Raw genomic sequence first — 26566 nt, 5'->3', positions numbered from 1 at the left:
TTTTGTGTCTTTGGATCACAAATTTCTTTAATATTATGTCCGACGCCGAAAAGCTGAATATTAATTTCTATTTATTATTTTTTTACTGCAGTATAATAGGAAACGAATTGGATTGGTGGAATAAAGGAGAGTGCTTACTTCGAAGATATTCTATGGGAAACAAGCTACAATTCAGGTGTTAGATACATGAAGAAAACTCCGAAAACTAGCATGTGCACAGCCTAGTGGTCAGGCGCGAACACATAACAATCTATTAGTGTTTAGTAGTTTTATCCTCTTGTCTACTGGTGGGCGTTTAATAGGAAAAGCAAGATCTGATATAAACTGTATCAAAAGGAAATAATACTCAAACTACACGATTCACTACATTGGGATACACTTCTGGTAAGTTATTCCAAAAATTACTTAACCTAAGTTTCTTAAATTTTTGTTCTAAATCACAGTAATTCTGAGTCGTGAAGCTGGCTGATTTGGCTGAAATTATAAACAAATCTCGAATCCAAGAATTATTATTAGTGACTAATAATAATCATTAGATAACAAAGATGTATCTGGATCACATAAGCGCAGAAACGTATCAATTCTTATAAGTATCATCGTACAAATTTTGCGTCTTTTTAAACAATATAAAAATTTAAAAAGTCACCACAAATAAAAAAATATATAAAATTTTCTTTAAATTTTTATAATATAAAGAAGGAAAAAAGAATAATCATGTTAACATTTCCGATTCTTAGAGTGCCTGGACCTGTGCTTATTGATCCAGAAACCGAAGTGTAGGATTAGATTGGATTCGTGGATTAAAATCGTAACACATAGGCGATCTGATCTTCTAGAAGGTCTTTCTATGGGAAACTGCCTTCTATTTAGGCGTTAGACACGTGAAAAAAACCCGGAAAATTCCACCTGGCTAATCCGTTGTTCAGGCGCAAACCCGTGACATAAGATAACCTAACCAATTTTCAATGGTCTTTTTTCTATTATTTCGTATCCAGGACAGACCAGCCAATAAAAATTAATGAGATTCTTGACTTAGACTCAAAGCCGGATTCTCCAGAGTGTCAGGCTTTACGGCCTTTACCATTAGGTCTTAATAGCCGTCCATTTGCAAAAATTATGTGAATGTATTTTAAAAAATAAAGACGAAAATAAACTATCTTTATCGTAAATTTACAGCATAAACTCTAACTAAAATTAACGTAGAATTTCAAATTATTTATTATATTGGGTTGTTCGGAAAGTAATTTCGTTTTTTCCACGGAAAAATAAACGCAATATTCTTATAATAAATAAATATTTTATTGAATTATATATTGACCATTTCGGTCAAATACCTGTTGTCATTGTTTCTGGTAGTAGCATGATTTCACATCCATAAAAATTTTGATTGTTGTTTACAAAATACTGATCCAAGTGATTTTTGACATTGTCATTTCAAGTAAATGTCTTACAGTTAAAAAAAATTGTATAGACCGGAACAAGTAATAATCTGAGTGTCTCCGATCTGGCTTATATGGTTGGTGTGATAACACATCCCATCTAAGCTATAACAGTTTTTCACGAGTTACCAAACTTGTGTGAAATTAGGCATTATCATGGTAAAACACTACACTTTGTTTGTTGATCAATTCTGGCCTTTTCTGTTTGATGATATTACTCAATTTATTTATTCGATGGCAGTATACTTTCGAATCAATTGTTAAATTGTCTGGTAAAAGCTCAAAACAAAATTTCTTTAAAATCCCACCATAGAGAGCGTCTCTCGTTAATAACATGTGAAACCCATATATCGAGCTTTGAAACGAAACCAATTCATTTTAAGTAATAATAAACGGTTCAATTTAACAGATTTAATCTCTTAGTGATTTCACGTGTTGTTATACGGCAGATTGCTTTAATCAGTATCTTTATTTTGTTTTTATTGGCTTCAAATGGCGATCCAGAATGTGGTGTATCTTCGATATTAAAATTGACAGAACGCAATTTTGTAAACCAGTTTTGGCAATGTCTTTCTCTCAACGCATCTCCAAACCTGTATCACAATTTTTTTCTTGTTTGAACAGCATTTTGATTTTTTAGTTATAAAAAAGTAAAATATGCCGAAAATGATGCTTTCGATTTTCCATATTTGATGGGTCACCGAAAAAAAAACAATTGTACAGAATCAAACAAAATTTTTTACAAATAAGCCTTAAAATGTCAGCTGTCGAAATATATAATGAAAATGTGATTTAAATTAAAATTGGCTGGTAAAAATACATCTAATTCCTCTAGTAATAAAAAAAAAAAAAAACGAAATTACTTTCCGAGCAACCCAATAGTTTAAAAATTTATGTTCCTGCAGTTAGAGACCTGGTTATGCTGGTCTTCGAGTGGTAGTAATTTAATTAATAATCTCGTGTGAGGATTGATGAACAAGATACTTTTTTATAATAGAGTTACTATGATAGTATTTTTCGCAACTTCATTATGGATTTGGGGAAGCCCGCAATGAAGAGCCCAGTGGTGAGAAACGGATTGGACTTATCCGGAATGGACTACCCCAAAAAAATCGTGGGGTTTCTTGATACATCCGGATCCATCCCGGGCCCCTATAGCGATAGGCTGCCACCTATACCGCTCGGCCATCCTATAAACGGCCATTCTATGTTAAGGTTTTTAGGAATAAAGTTTACGGCTGCCAGATTGAGCGATTTATCGCAATCCGGTGGTGATTGCGATTTCAATTTGGATTTTACGAAAAGCGCTAATTTGAGTCATTTTGAAGTAATTTGTGACTCAATTGTAGTTTTCATAGAAACGTTTGATAAAAATTAAAAGTACTTAAAAAGAATAAAACGAGTTCGATGTATTATAACATACATCGAACTCGTTGTGATAAGTTTGGAAAAACACTACCAACAGGTTGCTGAAATACATTTTAGTAAAATTTAAAACCATTTTCCACGTTGCACTAGATCTGCATCTAAGGTCATAGGCCAACATACAGAGACAAGAAAATATAGCAATAAATATTAAAAGGAGGAAAAATTATCTTGTTTTCTGGGTAGGTTCAATTAGTATGCATGTTAACCAATTGATAAACTGTACAGTACATTACATCTGATTACAAAACCATAAATATATAGAGGACATGCTGATATTATGGAACCCACAGGTATTACGAAACCCCTCCATTTCAGACTGATAATAGATTCGAACTCTAGCAAATTGTGGCTTTGCTGCACTAGGCAGACATCCATAGAAAGGGGAGGACGCCTCCCATTTCAGTTATGCGGTTGAGCTCAGAGAAACAGGACATTTGTGTTTTTCGCAATTCCAAACTTTTGAATGCTAAGTGAGTTTATTCAATAATTATTTCTAAAATTTAAATCATGTAGTTGTAAGTAACTGGTGCATGTGTCCCGTTTCATAGGCCTAGGGGTACAGTACATGTTAATCTGTCTGATGTTTACTGTTTTAAAATTTGGTGTTGACAGAAATTAAGTTAACCCAAAATGGAGATGCGTGAAATACGGACCCCATTGGTGCTTTTAATATGGAATTCTCTGGGGTTCGTAATACCCACAAATTAAAACCATGGAATAGTTTTTGTAAAAGTATATGGTAGACGAATAAAAGAATTAGAAATAGATACCTAAAACTATAGATAAGTAGATCTAGCTAAATTCTGAAGTTATTTTGGTTTTAGAAACTGCTCTGAGATAGATAAGTGTTCTTTTAAACTGATTTTTAAAAATTTATTTTATTTTATTTTTCAGATGCTTAGAGCCCAGCTGAACAAGCCAAAGAAAAACCTGAAGAGACAAACATGAATCAAAAAAAATTGCAGAAACGCTGAGTATGGTAAGGGATAAGAAAATGATGCTGAAGAAAGCTGCAAAATTTTATGAGATGCCAAAAACTACTTTGCGAACTCTCTCTTTGCAAGCAGAGATTTGTCCGGAGCAATTTGTGAAAAGACACTGGGTAGAACGCTAATTTTTTCTGAGAATATCGAAAAAGAGCTGCTGGAATATATATTGTTGATGGAGGTCATATTTTTCTATTATTAAAGCATTTTTTCGATAAAATACATTGGAGAAATGATTTTGTAATTACAGTAAAGAGTGGTTAATCGGAATCAATTGGGGACTGGGGGTGTTCAGATTAGTGATTTGTTCGGATTACCGATTATGTACGAAAAAATATATTAACCTGTCCGATGTTCAAATTTTTCTCCGTTGCGTGTCGCTTCGTGTTGAATTTTCGTCGATTTTAAGCCTAACGAAAATTTTTATAATAATAATCGAGGCTATCGTATCGTTAAAAATTATTTCTGCATTTTGTACAAACAAAATAAATATATTGAAGAATATAAAAACATGAAAATTATACTTTAGAAGTAAATCTAGTATCAAAAACGTTCGATTCAGCACGACACAGTCCGACTGGAAATCGTTCCGATTACCGGGGTTCAGATTAACGACTCTCTACTGTAATTAACATTTTTGTACTTTTATATTTGTTTTTGAATACATTGAAGCATTTTTTTGAAAACATATAATGGGGTTCCATATTACCATCCGGTTTCCCAAAAACGACTTCCTGACTTTTCTTACAGAAGACTTCAAAAACCATACTTATAGTTATACCAGCGAAAAATCCAATTAGGAACATTTAATTTGACAGTTACCAGTACTTTGCGCACAAAAAATGTGGGAATAGTTATGATACCTTGTTTACAATTTACAATAATAAAAATGGGGTTCCATAATACCACTTTCTCCTATACTAATATGAAATATTTCAATACAACAAAGTATCTATTTTTGTGAATTGTAGCAACTGTAATTAGTATGAAGTATAATGTATTTATTATTTTTATTATGTGCTGTATATATGTAGTATTAATTTAAGCCACCGGTTCTTAATCATGATAACGGAGTTACACCCACATGAAAATCGAGACCAGATACGGAATACTTAATTTTAAATTAAATTACAATTAAAAATTGCAGCCTGGCATTGTGACGGTGTCAAGATAAGTAATTGTTTTTTCTTAACTGTTTGTTGCTAAAAACTATAATTTCTTAAAAGTAATGTAATTTTTAAAACTATCGAGAGAATTTATTTAAAACTTTAAAAAATCCTTTGTAATGCAATTTCTGTTACAGCAATAAATTACCTAAAGAAGCTACGATACTGAATCTTCAATTAAAGCACTTAGTTACCATGACACCAGATAATCGATCGTAAATACTTTTATTGTGAAGAAACTCGATATTCATGAGAATATCCATTTAAAAGGAATAGTTTTTACTTAATCTTGAAGATAATCACACTCGTTAAACACTTCAAACATGGATTGTGATTGCTACCATTGCACCTTCCTACCAATTTTGCAAATGCTAAAGGTACTAGGCATATCTTTCAGCCAGTGTACTAGAAACAAAGGAATATATACAGAAACAATATACTATAAGTTATTCCGATATCAATATATAATAATGTTGTTCGCTTTAATGATTAATTACATTTCGTATTATTTCATGGATGAGGAAAGACAAAAGAAATATTGTAAAGTAAATCTAAACTTAAATTTCGATGTAATTTATGCAAATACATTGATATGGATTGTGCAAGACCTTTTGGTATGTTTAATATTTCTGTATAGAGGTGAATTTGTTAATGGAATACTGTGTGACGTATGGAATAGTGTTTGCAGAGTAATGAAATTGTCATTAGATAAAAGGAGAAAATTTCAAAAATTTCAAAATTATTCTTCACTGTTTATCGTACTAGCCATTTCAGGTGGTATAATCATTAATTACTTTACTTTTATTTACTTACGTTCATCTATTATGAACACGTTTACATTTATTGATTGTATATGCTTTATTTTTCAATTTATACCCGTTTTATACTACCTTTGCGTTTTTCCATTATTGTTTCTATTAACTTTGTCTATGTCCTGCTTTGTTGCCCTCTTCTTTGAAGAATTTATTGAACAAATTAAATTAATGAAGTTCAAATACTTAGAAGATATCAACATTTTATATGATCTAGTTAAAGTTATAGACGACGGATTTAATCTCGTATTTACCAACGTATTTATTGGTGTTTTTTCAGGGAATGCCATATGCACTGTTTTTATTTTATTTGAAAAATGTGATTTTAATTTCAAATTATTAATTATGTTTTTATTATTTGTTTATATTACAATAATTTTCGTCAGTCCCTTTGTTGCTTTTCCTATTTATAAATGGGTAAGACATGTTACATTTAACTCATTCAAATTAAATTATATAAATTGTGATTTAACTGTGTTTTTCTTACAGTCAAATGAACCATATTCGTATATCTGTGAATTATGTTATGAAGAAAATAGTGAAGAAGAAAACATTATTGTAAGTAATTGGCACTTTATGTGTTTTAGTGATAGCAATTTTTTACCATAATTTATATGAAGATAATTTGAATACACTGTACTCACGTGAAAAAAGTATTTAGTGTTTGGTAGTATTTTATTAAGCTTGAAAGTATATTATGTTCAGTATTATTTAAATAACAGTTTAAAGCCACTAAATACAGGCATACTTCACTAATATGGCACGTTCTGTTTGAGACCACCTCCGTGAAGTGAATCATAGCCTTTTACTTACCAATGCGTATAAAAATCTGAATTAATAAGTAAAAACATCGTGCGAACCCCTGTAAGAGTAAGGCAAGCGCAGAAAATAAACATAATTACAATTTAAAAGTGCCGTATAAGGAGAAGCACCTTAAAGATAGGCACGCCTAAATAACCAAAACTCTAAAATATTTTTAAAGTTTTGGCTGCTTTTGTACAGGAATTAAACAATGTTTTTCTATAATACTGCAGAGTAAGTAACTTGTCAATATAGAAAAGCAATCCCTACAATTTTTCTCTATTTATAACCACGGCTTGTTGTCTAAGTTATAACAAATATCATTACCTGGCCGTGCAAAGGATCTGTAAAGACATGCGAGGCTTTAAACACGAGCTTGTGACCTCACATTTCTAATGTATCATGTGTACAATGGCTCGGTTTGGTTTATTTAGTTACTGAAACGCGATAACTCTCGGCAAGAGTTTTATGGAAAACTGGTCTCTTTTTAGGTGTTACAAACTTGAAGAAAACCGCAAAACTCTACTCGGTTTCGCGTTGCGAGGCGCGAATCCACGACCAGAGTCTACTGGTTTTATTCACTCGATCACTGGTGACTTTTTCCATTGATTCCAAGTATGTAATAAAAAATAGGCGTTTCAACTGAAGCGAACATATTTTCGCTTATTATGTAGTGACGCCATTTATGAGGAAACAGATTCTGCCATCTTGTGTCATTTTGAGGCAGAATATTTTCGCCTCATTGAAGAACATTATTTTCGTGAGATGCATAGTTTTCCAGATATTTTTGGTGACTAATTAAAATGGGATGCCCTGTGTAACATAACAAGGCCAAAATAACTGTATGCTCTTCTTCGTTAATCGTAATATATATTTATTTATATTAATATTACTAAAATAATCAGTTGGATATTCTTTTAGGATATTTAGTAATAGATATTGCACTTTTAAGGAATGTGAATTGCTCGAGTCTATTGAAAGTCATTAAGTTTTCCGAAATTTTTACCAATATTGAGTTTAAAAAAAGTATATATATGAGTAATGTTCAAAATAACCACTCAGTCGGTTTGACGAAAAACACAAATTTTTTATGTACAGTAAATGTACAAAATAATCCAAATTAGAGTTACAATTAATTATGCACAAACAATAATCCAACGACAACCGACTATTCCCGTACAAATTCGTCGAAAGAACTCCTTACGAACAAACAGACTTGTAATTAACAAAACCTCCGAGTCAGGAACAAGTTCGTACACAAACACGTAACTTCCAACGAGAGAGTTAGTTAGCATCTCGATAACGACGATCTCCCTTGATCCGATACGATCCGATCACCTCCGATACGATGCCAGCCGATCCGATCTCCCGATACGGCTCGATCCGAGCTTAAATAGTCGACGGCGTTCGAACCCTGCTCCAATCAAATTTGAATGTTCCCGCAACGGCCGCCAACGGTCACTTCCCGCCGGCCAATCGTCCGATGGTTGACGATTCGAAACTTAACGGTTCTTCCCACGGAAGTTCCTAACGGTCGTTTCCAACGGCCGATCCTAACGACTTTTCCGTTATGACAGTTCGTTATAACAAACAGGTGGGAATCGCGCGTCTTGGCGATTCCATACCTTACACCTCCGCGGCCAAGGATCAAACTGAGCTTAGCCCAAGCCTGTTTGATCCAACAACACTCAGCAATTTTACAAATGTCCGTTCGTGCGGACTGACCCTTACCTCCGGTACAACCGGGCAAACTCGCTATAACCCGCGCACAGAGATGCCTCGCGATAGTGTAGGACCCCTTGGATCCCCGAGACCTATCCGCGCGGGTCCCCCTACGAGGAGGTCGTCCCCGTCGCCTTCGGCGCGTCATCCGGTTTTGTTGGTCACCAGATGTCGCTCGGCCCTTCTCACGGAATTTGGGTTTCTTACCGCGAGCTCGGTTGTGACCGTTGTCCGTCGTTTTCCGGACCGGCGATATGCCTCCCTCCGGACTTAGCACGTGTGTGGGTAGTTCCGATTGGCCACTGGCCGCGCCCGCCGTGGCCCGAGACCTCCGGGTCTCTTTACCGCTGTGTTTTCTTTGAACCCGGTTGACGGTCGCCAAGATCAGGTTCGCCTGTTGCCCAATCAATTCGGCCAAGTCGTCCACGGAATGACACTCCTTCGTAGCATCCAGGGGCTTATCCCGTGTCGCATTCGGTAACCCTAGCAGCGGTTCGCTAGTTTCCCCGATCGCTCGTCTTTGGTCATCGGCGTGTTGCGCCAACTGCGTCGCGGGTTCCCGGCCGATATCTCCCAAGTCGATTATTTCCCCGACGCCACAATTTTGACCCTGAGGCGTCCCAGCTACCCCATTCTTTACTGCTCTGACTCCCGGCCTCCCTTCATCAGCGTCCTCGCCCTCCAGTTTCCTGTTCGCGGCGGGTCGTTCGCTTCGGCTATCCGATTCGCTACCGGAATATCTCCTCGCAATAGGAGTCGCGTCCCCTGCTTTATTTTGCTCAGACTGCGCCCTCCGCTCACACTGGGCCGTGCGCTGCCGCTCTTGTGTCTGGTCAAGCGGTCCTATGACCATCCCCCGGTTTTTGTCGTCGGGCGGCTCTCGTTTAACCGCCTCGCTCGCTTCCACGAACATCCCCGCTACCGCACTTAATATACTCTGCTCCTCAGCTAATTCCCTTTTTCTTGCCTCGGAATCCGCTTTCTCTCTCGCTTCTACCAGCGCTCGGAAGTCCCTTTCCGTTAAGAGAGCGTCTGTCGCTTTCCCTAACCTATTGGTGATCGCACGCGTCACCCGTGCCGATCCCGGCGTTTCTTCGCGTCCTTCCTCCCACAATCCAAGCGGTACTGACGCTAGGCCTGCCTCTACCTGGTGACCGAAGGCTCCAACGAGTTGGCTTTCCTCCTTCGTTCCCGTCACCGCTTTAGGGACCCATGACTCCCTTAACCCCGACGCTTCCGTTCCCGAAACGTCCTTAACTGGGGGACCATTTCTGCCGCTTACTGTCTCAGCTTCCTTCAGCGACCTCCCGACTTCGGGTTGGATATTATGAACTGCCTCCTCTCGTCTTGCCGCGACTCCACTAGGCTCCCTAATGTCCCGGTCTACCTGTGAGCTGCGCCTACTTTCTACTCTTAGCATGGGGACTTTGGCCACCCTGACCCCAGCGGTTCCCGTCCTCGATCCGGCTACGTACGTGGGCCTCCCTTCTCCCCGCATTGCCTTGACCCGATCCTTTGCTTCCCCGCTCCCCGGTGGGCAAGAGAGTTTGGATGCTCTCACCTCCACCACCACGCGGTCCGCTGCCTTGGGTCGCATGCGTTCGGCCTCGTCGTCTACCCGCCTATCAGGACACCCTCTTTTCTGCCGGTCAGTTTCCCTTGGCCTATCCAATTCCCCCTGCGGCTTGTTTCCCGACAAGCTAATTCTATCCCCGAAGTCGCGGTTCCCCTCGACTTTAAGTCCTTCGGATCGTGTTTGCTGTTCCTGCCGCTTCGTATCGTCTAATTTCCCGGTGATCCCCAGCCGTAACTTAAGTCGTTCTAACTCTATCTCTGCTCTCCTCGCCGCTTCTGCCTTTCGCTTTCTGCTCTTGCTCGCCGCCTCGATTTCCGCAATTCTCTCCTTGGTCGCCGCCTTGATTTTCGCGATCTCGGCCCGTAACTTACGTGCTTCGAGTTCACGACTCGACCTGCTTGTCCTACGCGCCGTTCCCTGCTTGTCGTCCTCCCAGTCTCTAGCCTCTAGCTGCCGCGATTTCGCGCGTCTAGGCATCTCTGTGTGCTAGCGAGAAACAAATAATTTACCTGGGTCTAATTGCTGGTGATGCTCTGTACGTACGTCTGCTTCTCTGTCGTAGCTCAGTTCTTCCGATTCTTTGAAGTGTAATCCAGGATAATCCAACGTAATCCAAAGTATCCAAAATATCCTGTCGAGACTGCGCCAGTAATGTTCAAAATAACCACTCAGTCGGTTTGACGAAAAACACAAATTTTATATGTACAGTAAATGTACAAAATAATCCAAATTAGAGTTACAATTAATTATGCACAAACAATAATCCAACGACAACCGACTATTCCCGTACAAATTCGTCGAAAGAACTCCTTACGAACAAACAGACTTGTAATTAACAAAACCTCCGAGTCAGGAACAAGTTCGTACACAAACACGTAACTTCCAACAAGAGAGTTAGTTAGCACCTCGATAACGACGATCTCCCTTGATCCGATACGATCCGATCACCTCCGATACGATGCCAGCCGATCCGATCTCCCGATACGAGCTCGATCCGAGCTTAAATAGTCGACGGCGTTCGAACCCTGCTCCAATCAAATTTGAATGTTCCCGCAACGGCCGCCAACGGTCACTTCCCGCCGGCCAATCGTCCGATGGTTGACGATTCGAAACTTAACGGTTCTTCCCACGGAAGTTCCTAACGGTCGTTTCCAACGGCCGATCCTAACGACTTTTCCGTTATGACAGTTCGTTATAACAAACAGGTGGGAATCGCGCGTCTTGGCGATTCCATACCTTACAATATGGTTTATAATATAAGCTATAGCGGCCGGATGGCCGAGCGGTCAAGGTTAGCAGCCTACCGCCCTGGGAGACCCGGGATCGAATCCGAACGGGTCGAAAAATCCCCAGGAATTTTTCGGGGGTGGTCCGTCCGGATATGTCGGTCCCCGTCCCTCACCACCCGGCCGCCCCATTGTGGGCCTGTCCGAACCCATAATGGGCTTGTTATAAGAGGCCCTCTTAGTGCCCACAGGGTGGAGAGAGTTAAAAAAAATATAAGCTATATATATTATAAATCACGGCGAATTTACAGTGATTTATATATTTATTCGATCTAATTTTTGCTAAATGCTCTTTCTTTTTTCCAGTTTTTTCCTGTTACTCCTAGATATATTTTTGATTCTTGACGTGTAAATTTTAATTTGTAGATAACTCCTGTTTTTTGTGTGATATTAATTTTTTCTTTCCTATTTATATTTATTATTTTATTTAATTTATTTTTCATGGTTGGCGTTAAAATTATTTGTTTTTGTAGCACATTTCTCGAAAATGTTTTTAATATAAGGAAAAGCTAAATAACTTACTTTTTCCTTTTGTTGTTTAACTTTATGTCGATAGTTAAATTGAAGTTATCAACTTATCAACTTATTCAACGCATCTGCAGAGAGAACCAATGCGCGAAACTTTATTAAATTTGGCCTTTATAGGTTTCCGTTCTTGGAGAAGAGATTAATGAAAAAACTTGTTCCTAAACCTACCGCTAGTGGTGCTAAACCACGTAGAATTTACTCGTGGTGTTCAATTGTAATTAGCTTGTATAGGCATAAACAAACGATCGAGAATAAAACACAATGGAATCAGAGACGTCCTCTGGTTGTTAGTGTCAATCAGGATGTAAGCTATGCGGTGACCTTGGTGCCAACCTGCAGCTGATAGTCTAACTTGCATCAGGCAACTGATCTGAGAAAATCTGTCGTAAGTACTACAGTTAAAGAATTAAAATTGTCCATAATTAAACGTGTGTGTATGCCTGAATAAGCTTGTTACAGATAACTATGAAGTTTTTCTTGTAAATCTAACTGATGGGAATTTCGTGTGATTAGCACCTCTAGAGGCGATTTATGAAAAATTTTTTCACAAGTCTTTTCTATGTAAAACGTGTGGAAACCAAATTTAAACAATGTTTTGCCCTTTGATTTTCTCTCTGCAGAAGGCCTTTTGTGGTGCGTTTTAGCTTTATGGGGCCCAGGCAAATATGAATTACAGGTGTAGTGTTGACCTCAGTTAGTGTCCCATGGGGGAATTTTTTGGAAGACATATTTGTTTCACTTGTTTGGGCCCTCTATTAGTGAGGGCCCAAGCAAGTGTTTTTTTTTCCATAGGATAATGCGCCATTGAGAAGGCGATGAACGCGATAACTCTAATTTAAATTTAATTTATAAATAAATTAAAATTATTGTATATAACGTTTATATTAAAATGTATGACAAAATTGCAACATTTTTAATATTGGCCTATAAGCTGTTTTATTTTATGAGGTAGATACATGCTTTATAAAAACAAAAATAGTCATAAAATTAAGACATGCAAAATATCCTTAGAGAATATATAGTGTATATGGAATATTTTTATACAACATATTGCTATTATTTTCTAATGAATATTCTTTAAATATTATGAAGACGTTATCAATGCAAGTATTCATTAAATGGAATCATTATATACAATTTTAATTACGTTTAGGTGTTGGATTATACTTCTTAAGGGGAAGATATACTTGGTCTATAGCAGGAGTGTCCGTACATTGGGGCACTTGGGGCACGTACCCCTTTGTCGTTTCGGTTGCTCTTTTCCTAATTTGCAAGAATATCCCAGACAACAGAAAATTCGTGACTTCTAGCCTCTTCTGCAAACATAAAAGAAATTAATGAAGATATTTGTCTATTGACTCATGCTACTTTGGTTTTATGGTGACCAAAACCCCATTCCTTGTTTTCCAGATCAAGTTAGCCTCGAGTGCAACCAGCGCCACCTGGTGGAAGCGCTGATCCGACTTTGAATCATAGATTTGAAACGCCTTGCATAATGTACGATGCCTTTTTACAGAATGTGTCCCACTTTTTTATAGTCTGCGGGCCCTGCTGGTCCATAGCAACTTTGTTTTCATTATAGTTTAAAACGAATAGCGGTTTTGATAGGGAACTGTTCCATCAAAACCTGTATTGATTTTAAATTCAATAACATGTCAACCTTCTCCTATATATCTATCTTTTATATAGCAATCTATCATATAGTAGAAACTAAAGGGTTTATTTACGTTACTTGCAACAAATTTGTTGTCTTTTCTGTATAAACTATTACATCTTAAGGATAATTAGTGTACAATCTTCTATGATAAATAATTTAATGCTAAATGTAGCCCTGTTTGAAAGAAGGAACTGCCGAGAAGAATATTCATCTCTTCCAATGGAAGAAACATTCATCCATGCAATTATTCTTACGGGGGAGAAGAATTTCTCCATGCAACTCTTAAACTTTTAAATTATCTAAAGTATTTCGAATTATGTAAGCTGTTTTTTCAACCTCCGATCGTTCGTAAAATAAAGACAAGTGTAAATAACAAAATGAATTTATTACCAAAATTTAAGTACAAACATGGTTACTTTTTGATATAATCACCGTGTAGATTGAGGCATATTTTCATGACTATGGACAAGCTTTCCAACCCCCTCTTCATAGAATGCTGCTGCCAGTAACTTGAGATGGGCCTTAACGTCGTTAGTCTCAAACCTCTGCCCTCCTAGCCATGTTTTCAGTTCAGGAAAGAGGTGGAAGTTTCACATATTAAAGGTAAAAAGACTTTCACCTTTCAGCTACCCTCCCAGCTTGAAACTTTTTAAATACACAGCGTATAACTTCGATTTAGCGTCAAGCGACATTCATCTCTTTCCTGAACTGAAAACGTGGCTAGGAGGGCAGAGGTTCGAGACTAATGACGATCTTCAAAACAACGTTACGGCCCATCTCAAGTTACTGGCGGCAACATTCTGTGAAGGGGACGTAAAGTATTGGCATGCAAACGGAGAGGGAACGAAAGGAACGCCGACCCCACTACTTGGATTCAAAGGTGGTCGGATTGGCAAACTCACTTGCCCTCACTTGCCAGATGGTAAACTCTTGGTATTAAACAAGTCAGACCACTTGCCAGATGGTAAACTCCTGGCAGTAAACAAGTAAGTCAGAGGATCGATGGACATAAATGTACGCTTCACCCTCATCCAATCAAAGCGAACCTGGGTTAAAGCTGTTCGCGCAAGGAAGATTTGTAATTGGTTGGAAGTTTCAGTCCCAAAAAATCCTTAAATTGCGGAGCGAACGAAAGAGAGGAGAGAAAGGCTCGAGACTGCTAACACAGAAGTCTCAGACGCTTGGAAGACCCGTTGAGATTAGAGAGAGCCTACTCCTCTGCAAACTATCCCAGGGACAGGTAAGTGCTGAGACCAGATGAACCATACAGTAGAGCCACTCCACAGGCTGACCGAAGCCTCTGCAGAGCTCAAATGTTTCCGAAATCCAAACTGGAACGCGAGGCATCACGCTTTATATACTTTGTGGTTCCAATTTGTATACTTTCTCTATATATTTTTTGTAGATAAACTGTATATATTGTTTGTTTTGAGTGTGGAGGTGTGTTTTCACCGAACCTACATTTAACAATATCGAGTCGTGCTTAATTTGGCAACCAACTCGAGACGGAGTTTGGGAAGAAAACTTCACTAGGGGATTGCAACGCTCGTCCACAGATGAAAAATGCCTCAATATTCACGGTGATCATGTCGAAAAGAAAACATGTTTGTACCTAACTTTTGGTAATAAATTCATTGAGTTATTTACACTTGTCTTTGTTTTATAGACCATCGGAGGCCTTCGTTTAAATAATTTATTCGTTGGAACTTGCATTTGGTTGGAGGAATTAGTGTGGCATTCTAAGTAATGCCACACTAATAAGTAATGCCGATTTAGAGCATTCCATTTCAAAAAAAATAAATGTGTAATGTTTCTTGTTTTGGTCAGTATTTTTATTTTTTTACGTGTGGCATTATTAAACATACGGAAAAATTGGCATTATCACCTCCATGGTTGTTTCCCTCCATGATGAAATGTAATTAAATAAATTAAGTTTATTATATAGAGCTGAAAGAACAAGTACCGTCCACATCACTTCATATGCTCCCTTTCTCAGAATTTGTTAAATGAAGGTAAAGCTTATTACTTACTGCAGAAAGTATTATACGTTTCATACACTATTATTTAGATATTGCCGTTTGTAAGTAAACGACAGAATGCATGCAGTTCTTTACTGAGGAACGAAAATTCATTTTTGTTATAACCCGACTGATTCGGATTGAAAGTAGATGCAGCAGAAATAAATTCATGCAATTCACTGGATCCTGTACTTGATCCATTGGGAATACTATGTCCCATGCCGAAGATTTCCGTGTCAGATAAATGGATTCGGAGGAAGATGCTTGGAAGTAATATAATAATAAAGTAATAAATAGTACTATCGTCATCCGAAAGAACGTCTGAAAAAATTCTTTGATGTCCTCCTGCTCTTCCAAACAAGAAAATTTGGCCATACCGATGAAGATGTAAAAATGAAAGAAGAAAGATTCCAAAGAAAAAATAAATGTGCACCAAAGATGAATTGAAGAGACTAAGAGATCACAAAGAAAATGAATCTTAAAGTTGAACACAATATGCATTTATGATACAAAGAATCATAAAAATCGGATCGTAATTATGCAATTTATTACTTTCAAACTGTACACTTCTAGCAATTATGTTTAGTAATATCCTTTGAAAAATAATTGACAAAGTAAGAAGAAATTGAAGTTTTTTCCGAATTTACACTACATTTATAAATATTCTATACCGTAATCTACTTCAACTATAATAGATTTCAATGTGAATTTTTCAACGTCAGGATGCCTAACTTCGACTTATTTGAGTAACTACAAGAATATATTGAACTTGTTCAATGAGACCATTCACTTAACAGGTGATACTCCTTCGTGTTTCTACTCACAGAACGCGAGACTTAGCATCTTGCTCATCATTTTCTGGTAAATTTTCTCAATTCTATGGTAATTATCTTCAATTTTATTTCTGTCATTCAATACACATATTGTATAGTATAAAAGTTATGTATTACAAACGTGAAGAAATCCCGGAAAATTCCACATGGGCAGGGCTGGGACCCAATAAAATAAGTAATTCAATAGATTTAAATTTGAGAAAATAAATATTTTATTAAATTTATTTATATTGTAAGTAATTCAATACCTTTTCCTTTTTAATGTTTAGGTTTATAATTTTTTATTGGTTCACGAAAGAAGAAGAAGAGGCTATACTCTTTACAGATGCTTTTACTTTAATAAACGATATTATTTAAAAGTAAGTTAACTTATATAAAAATGATTAAAATTATATTATAGATTTATAATTGCTCTTACTTATTTTATTTTTGACTTTTGTAGTATAATAATTTTGATCCTGAATCTGTTGAAATATTTGACAGATGCTATCGAATATTTATAACCAAATAACATTTCATACATACGCGCACTCTCGGTAATCCGTCCTTTAATAATTCAGTTATCCAGCATGGCCTTAGTGTGATTGCCTGTGCGCTTCCGTTTTTGTAAAAATCTTACTCATGTTACACATCCTATTTTTCATTATCACTCTGGTCTAATTTAAGGAATTTACTTTGATTTGGAAACAAAACTGGTGGTTAAGCTCTAAGAACGATTACAGAAACAAAGTCTAGACTTAAGCCATGGTTTAGACAGGCACAACACTGCAATATATGACTGTTTCCCCAAAGAGAAATGTTAGGAGACATAAAAAATTGTCTAAGCAGGGTTTAGACTACATCTTGATTTTTAGTGTTTACACACACCTACATATCAACGTATATGTAATTTAAACCCGGCGACTTTTTTAGAAGTGGTCTTTTAACATATAGATTACGAAGGCGTACGTTCGCTTATATAACTGTGCAAATTATTTTAAACTTCGATATTCTTTTAGGTATATCATATATATATATATAACCAAACACACCAACAATAGAGCAAAGAAAGCATCGAAAACATAACTTGGGCTCACGCAGTTCGAACTTTGAAGCATCGTCCGAAGTGAATTTTTGTCTAATTTCTCTTTAAAAATACGAGTTGCCACTGCAATATTGTAATAAAATCGCATTGTTTCTGTAGATTATATCGAATATTATAAATTTTACTAAAGTAAACTTTAGCTTATTTTTATATGTAACTATATATTTATTTATATTTTATAACAGCTAGTTAGTTTTATGGTGACAAATTTCGTTATAATTATGCAACTGAGTCGTTCGTGAAAGGAAAGGTAAGTATTCGTAGAAAAATTATATGCTACATAATGAATATTGATATAATTCATAAATGTAGTAATATTTTTTAAATATAATTCTTTAGCTAACAGCTATGATGACGTTTGTCTTCTGGAAATTGGTACTATGATCAATACAATATTTGGATAGCACGAAAATATTCCACGTGGAGATGTATTTTTATATAATTTTATATTTTGTTGTATAATAAACCATAGTTTTGTTTTAAGTTTCTCTATATTTGCAATTTTCACTCTTATAAAGACATAATTTTCAAAGTAAACTTAAATCATTAAGTCATACATCTAAACATTAACAGTACAGTTAACAGTTCTTCAACCGCTCTCTTAAAACTATAAAGAATTATTATTTTCAAGAGAAATTTTCTGAAAATTAATTTATTAACGCCTATGATAATCTGATAACGTTTTCACTATTCTAACAGGAATAATTTTTAACATCATTAAGAATTTTAAGGTTTGTCTAGGTGCTTATAACCATAATTTACGGGGGGGGTGTTTTTTCAACGTCCTATGTGACAGTTTTAGCTACTTTTCTACATAATTGCTATTTCTATTTAGGCATTTTTTATATCGTGGCACCAGCTTTTCTACATCCTCATCAATGAAAATTGCCTCTTGGCCGTTCAACCAACTTTTATGCTAGTCTTCAATTCCTTAGTTTGGAACTGCTGTCCTTCTAATCACCACTTCATGTGATAAAAATCACTCGGCGCTAAGTCGGCTTACGAAGGATGATCAGACATTTTCCATTTGAACTTCTGGAAGAAGGCCATCGCATGATCATCACCCCATCCACGCTAGACTCTTCGAGCATATACAAGGCAGTACAAAACAAGAAAAAAGAAATGTTACTATCAGGAGTTATTATTCTCGACGACAACGCTTAAACAGCAGACACAGAAACTCTGGGAGTTCAAATGTGAAGTGTTTGATCATCATCTGTACAACCCAGACACCGAGTGATTTCCACGGGTTCACTTACATGAAGCGGTGATTAGGAAGTCATCGGATCCAAACTAACAAGGAGTTGAAAGCCAGCGTGAAGGTTTGACTGAACGACCAGGAGGCAATCATCTTTGATGAAGGTGTAGAAAAACTGGTGCCACAATAAGATAAATACCTAGTCGAAACAGAGATAATATAGAAGAGTAGCTCAAAAGTATATATAACTTTTGTAAATTAAACAGTTTTGATCTTCACTGTTCGTTTTTTTCCAGGCATATTGAAGGAAGAAAAAAGTATTCCTCGTATTATCAAAGTGATAGTAGCTTTTTATAATAGAGAGTAACGTACATGTTTATCAATAGGCTAATGTCAAATAATTTAGCACTTGTTTAAGAGTATAAACGTCCAAAAACTACACTGAAAAGTCTAGGTTTGAACTTTGTTTCATTGAAAAATTATTGAATAAACTAGATGATAGAAAGTGTATTTACGTATATACAAGGTATCCAAAAATTTAAAATACCAATATAAAACAAAAACAAATTGAAAAATAGAATTTTATGTTCCAGCACATAAGTAATACAGAAGAGAGAAAAATTGATGAAAAATTTTAACAGAAAAACAGTGGCTAGGTTTATTTATTCTCAAGATTTAAATGCTCTTATGTGAAACCGGAGAAAGGCTGTACGGGCCATTGTATTCTATATAAATTCATCAAGTTATTTTGTTAAAGATAATATTGACCACGAAGTTTATACGTATGTTTGATATCCTCCATGTCGGAGTGTTGAGCAGAACGTGTTAAAATCGTTTTCATATGAAGTGATTCGATCACTTCATATGAAAACGAGTTTAACACGTTCTGCTTATATTAATCAATGCCTTTGTTATTCTTATCACCTGCATTGAACGAAAAGTCATTTAACTCTTGTGAATATGTAAAGTTATCTTAAAAATTAAGCGCAACATCGTTTTTCTGGTGAAATTCTCCACCGGTTTAATGTTACATACCCAACTTTCAGTTAAAAACTTGGAATTTAATTCAAGATGGTGGATATTAAGATGGCTGCCCTGTTGCTAACGTGGTTTCACAGGTTTTCTTCTTCTGTCATAAGATGTGTTGGAGCATTGGATAGCTATTTGCCATCCGTCTTTATTTTGGTGTTTACATAATTTCTGATCGCTTTGTGTTTTTCAAAGACGACAAATTTATGTATTTCACTGCTCGATTTACTTCATTTAGTAAATTAATCTTTAAGTAATTTTGATGTAAAATTTTTATATAAGTACAGTACATTCTACAGCCTGAGAACGATTCAGTCATTCTCACGTGATTCTGGAACAGACAGACAAGCAGACGATAATTCGAAAGCAGCTTATATCTTTCCCAGAACTATTCAGCATCTATGTATAACATTTCACACAAATCGGTTCAGCCGTTCTCACATGATACTCGAATAGAAATAGACACGTGAATTACAAAAATAAAAACAAATTGTATTGTTTATTAAGATACATAATAAGGTTTTGCAATAAAATATTAAATTATTTTTGAAATTGAAAAAAAAATTGTAATGTTTATTTACAAGACGACGATCCTGCTTTACTTATCTGCAGCAACATTAAGAATTGAGTAACAACAAAACTAATTATCTAAAATAAAGAAAAATTATATTAATTTTTTTTATAAATTATACTTAATATAAATTAAATAATATAACGTAAATCGAATTAAAGTTGTTTTCATGAAAATATTAATTACTGACCTGGAGAGTTGTAAGTTTTGTAAATGCGAAAAAGCCCATTAAAGTCAATGATTTTCTTTTATTAAATGTTAGCATAAAGTTCTATAATGACAAAAATATAAAAATAATAAGAATACAGTAGTAAATAACTTTGAAGTTAAAAAATAGGTTTTACTTATCTTCTATTCAAGAAAGGAACTTAAAATAATGATATAAATTATTGCAAGTGACTTGAATTTTATGTTGTGATTTCTTATATACTCATGCCGAAATGAAATTGTGGGGGTCGGGGGCCGTCAAAAATTTCATTCCTCAAGTTTAGGGAAGGCCCCAGGTGCCACCAGGTGTGTTTTGTCGGACACACCTCCGATTTAGACGGAAAAAGAAGTTAAGGCGCGAGGGTAAGAGTCATTCTGAAGTCCAGGAATGAGCCTTTCAGGAGGATAAATGCAGAGTCAAGTACAAATAACAAGAATTTATTATATATATATAAAACAAAGTTTTGAACAAAATTATAAAATACAATTTAGGAAATTGGCTTATTTCTATCTATAAAACGAGGGAGGTACAGTACCTAATGAGGGTATCCGAACTGCACGACTCACAACATACCAGGAAAAGGGTTGTTTCTCTTCTTCCTTTTCGTCTTTTCCTTTACTTGGTCTTTCACTAGGTCCTTCACTAGGTCGGTTATCTCTTGTCCGGTCAATCCCCTGTCCAGCCATTCAGTCAGTCAGTCTCTTAATCCTCTCTCACTCTCTCAATTCTTTTTCATTCTGTTAATTTCCTCACTGCTTTCTATTTTATTCTTTGTTTTTGACCAATCATGTTTCAGTTCCGGAGGAAGATGAAGTAATTTGAAAAATGTATGATTGGTCATCTAGTGGTCCTCCTCCTCTCTTGTCAATGAAGAATTATGTGCATCCATGTGATATGGATGGCATAACACCATCGAAAAAGGGGAAAACGACGGGCATCCCCCTCACCGTTTCCTTCGCATGTTGTGAGGTTTATAACAGTTAATTGATAAATTTTTTATAATAATTTGTTTCTCTAAATTATTTTAAGTCGATATTACTAAAAAGTTGGAAAAGGGGATCTCTAAAATTGGAAAAATAGGCGAAATTCCCTTACACTGTTCCTTGATATATAAACAAACAATCTCGGTGTCACGTTTACATACGCATCTTCTATTCATGTGGGTTGAAAGGGCGTCCTGTCGGATATCTAACAGTTGATTTTTTATACAACCAGACAGAACAAAAAAAAGAGATATAAAATAAACATAAACAGTTTTTTTCTATTTTAAACTCTATCTATATAGATACAATAATACTTTTTTGGGGGGTGGAATGGTGGGCTTCACAAAATGTATATTATTTTACATACTCGTATCTATAAAAAATAAAAAATCATGTAGCGTTAAAAGGGCTTTTATGCCTATCACAGTTAAGGCCAAACCTATAATGTACTGGATTGAATTGATCGGATAAAGTACTGGTAATGCAACAACACAGGAGCGATCTGCCAAACGGGTGCCACCCGGAAAGTCAACCGTATTTGGGTGTTATATAAATGAAGAAAACTCGGAAACACGTGGCCTGTCGTTTGGTCAGGCGCGAACCCGTGAATAACCAGTGTTCAGTGGTTTTATTCACCCGGCCATCGGAGCAAAAAATCCAAATTTGAATCCTCAAAAAATAATGCTTTAGCTACCATTCAAGCGAGCGTTGTTCATTTCGTTGGCGTTCGTTTCATCATTTGTTTCAACTTTGCCTAATACGGAGGAAACAGCGAATTCAATCAGCATGGCAGAAATGGAGGAAGCGATTCTCTGATTCTCTGATATCAATAAAATCTTATGAAAAGTGGGTATCTAGACCTAGTTACGCGAGTAACAATAAGAACGTGCTGAGAGCTACACACATTACTAACTCATCAAGAAATGCCTTACTAAAAGAGATTGCAGAAAGTTCTACTCATATTCAAGACTAGGTTTCTGGTTTAGATTCGAAATTGATAGCATTACCATACTATTATATTATGCCGCAAAATACGACACTTTCATTTTTATGATTTTGTGAATTACTGTAGAGTTTTATTTTATTAAAACTTTTATTAATTTTATTAAAACTTAAGAAAAATTATAAAAGTGAAAATAAATTAGCAAACAAAAACACTTTCAAGTCTATAGTTTTACGGAACAAAATGTCAATTAATGCCGCGTAATTCTTCCATCTTACTCCCTTTTTTGGTTTGGTTTGTTTACAGCAGCGGTTCCCAACCTTTTTTTTTGACCATGGACCACTTTGATTTCATTGTTGTTAGCAGGGACCACAAGGTTTAAGAAAAATAAACTGTGTCAATCTAAATATAATCTTTAATCAAAACTTTTAACATACATAATCGTTAAACTCAAGAGTAACATGCTTTAACAGTACTATTATAATAGAAAACAACATTTTTAGTAAAAATTAAATTCAGTTTGTATCAATGTGGAAATAATAATTTAAAATGAATAAAAGTTTTAAATCTTTCGCGGACCATATGTTAGCTCTTACGGACCACTGGTTGGGAACCGCTGGTTTACAGCATGTATTTTTATGAATACGGCTTTTAACGAAACCGTAAACTTTATCTGGAATTGAACATAAAACTAACTGTCAGGGACTTTTAGGGATTAATGGAATTACTTTTTAGAATTTTCAATTTATAAAGAAAGTATAAAAATGTATACTTTTATTACAGTTCATAATCTTTTGTTTTTATTAGTAAACTAACAGATATGTGTGGAAATGCCCACCAGAAAAGAAAGAAGGATAAACTTTAAAATAAAAACTATTACAAGATGTTATTTTAGCCTACCGTTGTTATGGTTGTTAGAAAGGGCGAAGGAGGTGAAATTGAGAAGATAGTGCGACGTTCAGATTTCATGGAAATTTATATTTTCATCGGAGTTAATCGGGAGCGGGGTGTCTAAGTTTGATGTTTGTCAATATTTTCTTCAGAGTCCCAGAGAATAAGTATAAAAACTTTGGTACAGATCGAGCAAAAAGTTTACGAGTTAATAAGGGAAATGAAATCAGGGAGAGACAAATATTCTATTATTTATATAATGTATATAGAAATGATGTGAAACCGTTGAGTTCAAAAGCAATTCCGACAGAATATAATGATTCCGTGGAACTGTCTTTGTTCGTTGGTTCGCTCTCTTGACATTTTGCCTCTACTGAGCCTTACGAGTTTTAAAATATTATTAAATTTTTTAACTTTGCAGTCAGCACACAACAGAATCTGACCACCCATTTTCCCATTGACAGCTAACCATAAGTCTTGCATATAGAAATACGCACCACCATAGAAGATTGTAGAAAGTACGATGCGCTTTGGTCTTTCTTTATCAATTTAATATATTAAGGCTATCCCTAGCATTGCTTAGCATTGACCGGAAGCATAAGTGTTCGGCGTTTTTACTCTAAGACAGCTCACGATGAACGTCGATAAGAATTATGGGCGTTCATCTCTCTTATCTGTTTAATTCCTTTAAGGCAGAAAACGAATTTAATAGATTAAAATATTTCTTTAATCCACTAGGGCCCAGGAAGTTAAACGTAAATTCTATTATTATTTTTTTTAGAAGAAGTATTTTAGAGAACTATATAATTTTTTCTGCCGCACTGACTTGTAAATTATAAAATACAGAGGTGCCTCGTATAACGTACGCCTCGAATAACGGACTGGCTGCGAACAACGGACTTTCCGGCATAATTGGTGATTGCTCCATGGGTGCGTTCTTTAATAGCGGTCGCTCTGCGTCTCCGCTACTACGGAAGTGCCCTGCTGTTTGTAGACATTTAGGAACGACGGTGAAAGAAAGAAAGATGGCAGCGCTCGCACTATCGATATACCGTGATGAACGAATCTATAATTCTAAAATATGAGCTTTTAAAGGCAAAAGAAGGATCCCAATTGTAAAATTTAACCATAAAATGGATTATTTGTTGAAAGAGTATTGAAAATAGCTTCGAAAAAACATTCGTAAAGACAGTTACATCACCGCGTGAGCTAACTCGCGCTTTCACAATTTCTAAATTCTCATTCATAAAACCACATAAAGGGCCCGGAAACGAAACTATCTTAGCCATGGAGGACTCCATTTTGCTTTCCACCGTAAACTACTGCTACAAGCGGCCGTTTTTGACGTTCGGCGGCGCGCACTCCCACCGGAATTTAGAAACGCGTTCTGCAGGAATTTTTTAACAGATGTCGCTCGCGCAGAGTTACGCGGAGGAATAAAAGATCGCACCCCATGTTCATTTTTTTAATGATACAGTACAGTTATTTTATGCTACGAAACGAATTAGATGTTTTAACATGTATTTCTATGGGAAAATGCGTTTCGTATAACGGACGTTTCACTAAACGGACGTGCACCTGGACGGATTAAGTACGTTATATGAGGCACCACTGTAATCTAATTTTATTTATTTTTTATTAATGTTTTTTGCAAAACAAAATGATTTATGATTTATAATGTTATCTTAATTTCGGCTTAAAGGCATGTTGATAAATAACAATTTAAATCTTATATACATAAATAAGGATGTTTGTTTGTTCGATTGTTCGCTATGTATTCCTAGGCCGTTAGACCAATTGCTTTGAAACGCCACCGTTATGTTAATAAACTCTTAACTTTCAAAATATCATAAAATCATAAAATCACTCCAAAATATTGATTGGATGTTGTCAATTAATTTAATTGATCAATCAATATATAATTAATTTCTGTCGATATCCTAATGCTGGCTTTACATATAGCGCCATCTTTTGGCAAAAAAATCAAATTTTAAAATATAATAAACTAAATATAATTTTCAAAAAATGAATACGGTATTAAATATATTTAGGCCTTACTTTAAAAAATTAAATACAGTAAAAACTGTCCAAAGCAAAACCCAAATAAATTGGAGAGTTGCCAAACCGAAAAAATATTGTGTAAGGTACGGTTTACACAAGTTTTACTGTAGTATAAATACATAATATATAAATAAAAATAAAAATAACCCGACAATAATATCAAATACTAAACGAACAGCGGAATTATTTATTGGGCTGTAAGGCTAAATAATTAGTAAGCAGTTTGGCAGGAGAGAGGCCTCCAGGCCACCATCTCTTGTTAAATATATATTTAATTTATCCCGAAAATGTCAATACACTAGTCATTTGTGGACACTAAGAAGATTTTTTCAATCACGTTCATTGTTGGGCCTGGCGGAACCAACGGATGGTTATGATTAAAAAGGCCCTCTTAATGTTCACAGACAGGGAAAACGTCAGACCGGAAAGAATATAATTTAAATTAAAAAATGAAAAGGAAAATTCTACTTACTGCCATACTGACATCTAATTTGTAACATTCTAAATAAATTTTATACAAAATTAGATACATGGAATGTATCTGCAAAGAAAGAAAGAAAACTATATATCATGCATGTATAAACATTTGTAAAGTCGTATAGTAATTAAACTTACCGGTGTAGTAATTAAACTAAGTAAATTACTGCCAATTACAGCACTAAGGAATAAAGACAGTGCAATAAATACGTATGTAATAAACAAAGTAGCACCTGCACGAGTAAACAAGAGAAGATAAATGTACAAGGTTTCAGAAACAAAGTAAGAAACACAAGCAGAAGCAATTAACGGCCCAATAGTTAAATCCAAAATGTGAATTAGGTGTAAAATCGAGGAGGAAAACAGAAAAATATAATTTGTATGTACGTTTACATTATCTTTATAAATTTGATGAAGTTTTTTAACCAGAAATACTATTAAACTTTTCAAATAAAAAATTTGGCCAATTAACCAGAAAAAAGCTATTATTATAATGGCAAAGAAGTATATATAAGATATTGTAAACCAAGTAGTACATAATATATACTTAAATTTTGATTCATTATTTACCAATCTAACCTTACATATAAATATTACAGCTAGTGAAGTAAATATTATAATAATTATTATAAGAGGAATAATTAAACGATTTTGCAGCTTGCTTATTTCTCTTCGAATCTCGATGATTTTCGGTTCTAATCTCTCAATTTTTATATACAAGTCATTTAATAAATCCATAAGTTCGTATGTTCTACTAGAGTTTAATGTAAAAAAAACAGATAATGAAAGAATAAATGTATTTTGGATGGTTGTATTAATTAATGAGCTATTTTCGGCAGTTAAAAGTATACTTGGCACTCCGCACAACT

At 35.4% G+C, this 26566-nt stretch overlaps 1 protein-coding gene across 1 annotated transcript in view; it reads right to left on the bottom strand.

Moving 5' to 3' along the window:
* Positions 1-10407, bottom strand: part of LOC136970594 (uncharacterized abhydrolase domain-containing protein DDB_G0269086-like) — a 56879-nt gene extending 46472 nt beyond the window's left edge. Inside the window, exon 1 of the mRNA XM_067265041.1 lies at positions 8719-10407. Within this exon, the coding sequence (XP_067121142.1) occupies positions 8719-10407 (1689 nt within the window). The remainder of the gene's footprint in view (positions 1-8718) is intronic.
* Positions 10408-26566: the final 16159 nt, after the last annotated feature.

Source organism: Centruroides vittatus, unplaced genomic scaffold (genome assembly GCF_030686945.1).
Source record: "Centruroides vittatus isolate TY-2023 unplaced genomic scaffold, ASM3068694v2 contig_2054, whole genome shotgun sequence".
Lineage (NCBI taxonomy): Eukaryota > Metazoa > Arthropoda > Arachnida > Scorpiones > Buthidae > Centruroides > Centruroides vittatus.
The sequence above is the reverse complement of the archived record's forward strand: the minus strand, read 5'-3'. Positions and strand labels throughout refer to the sequence as shown.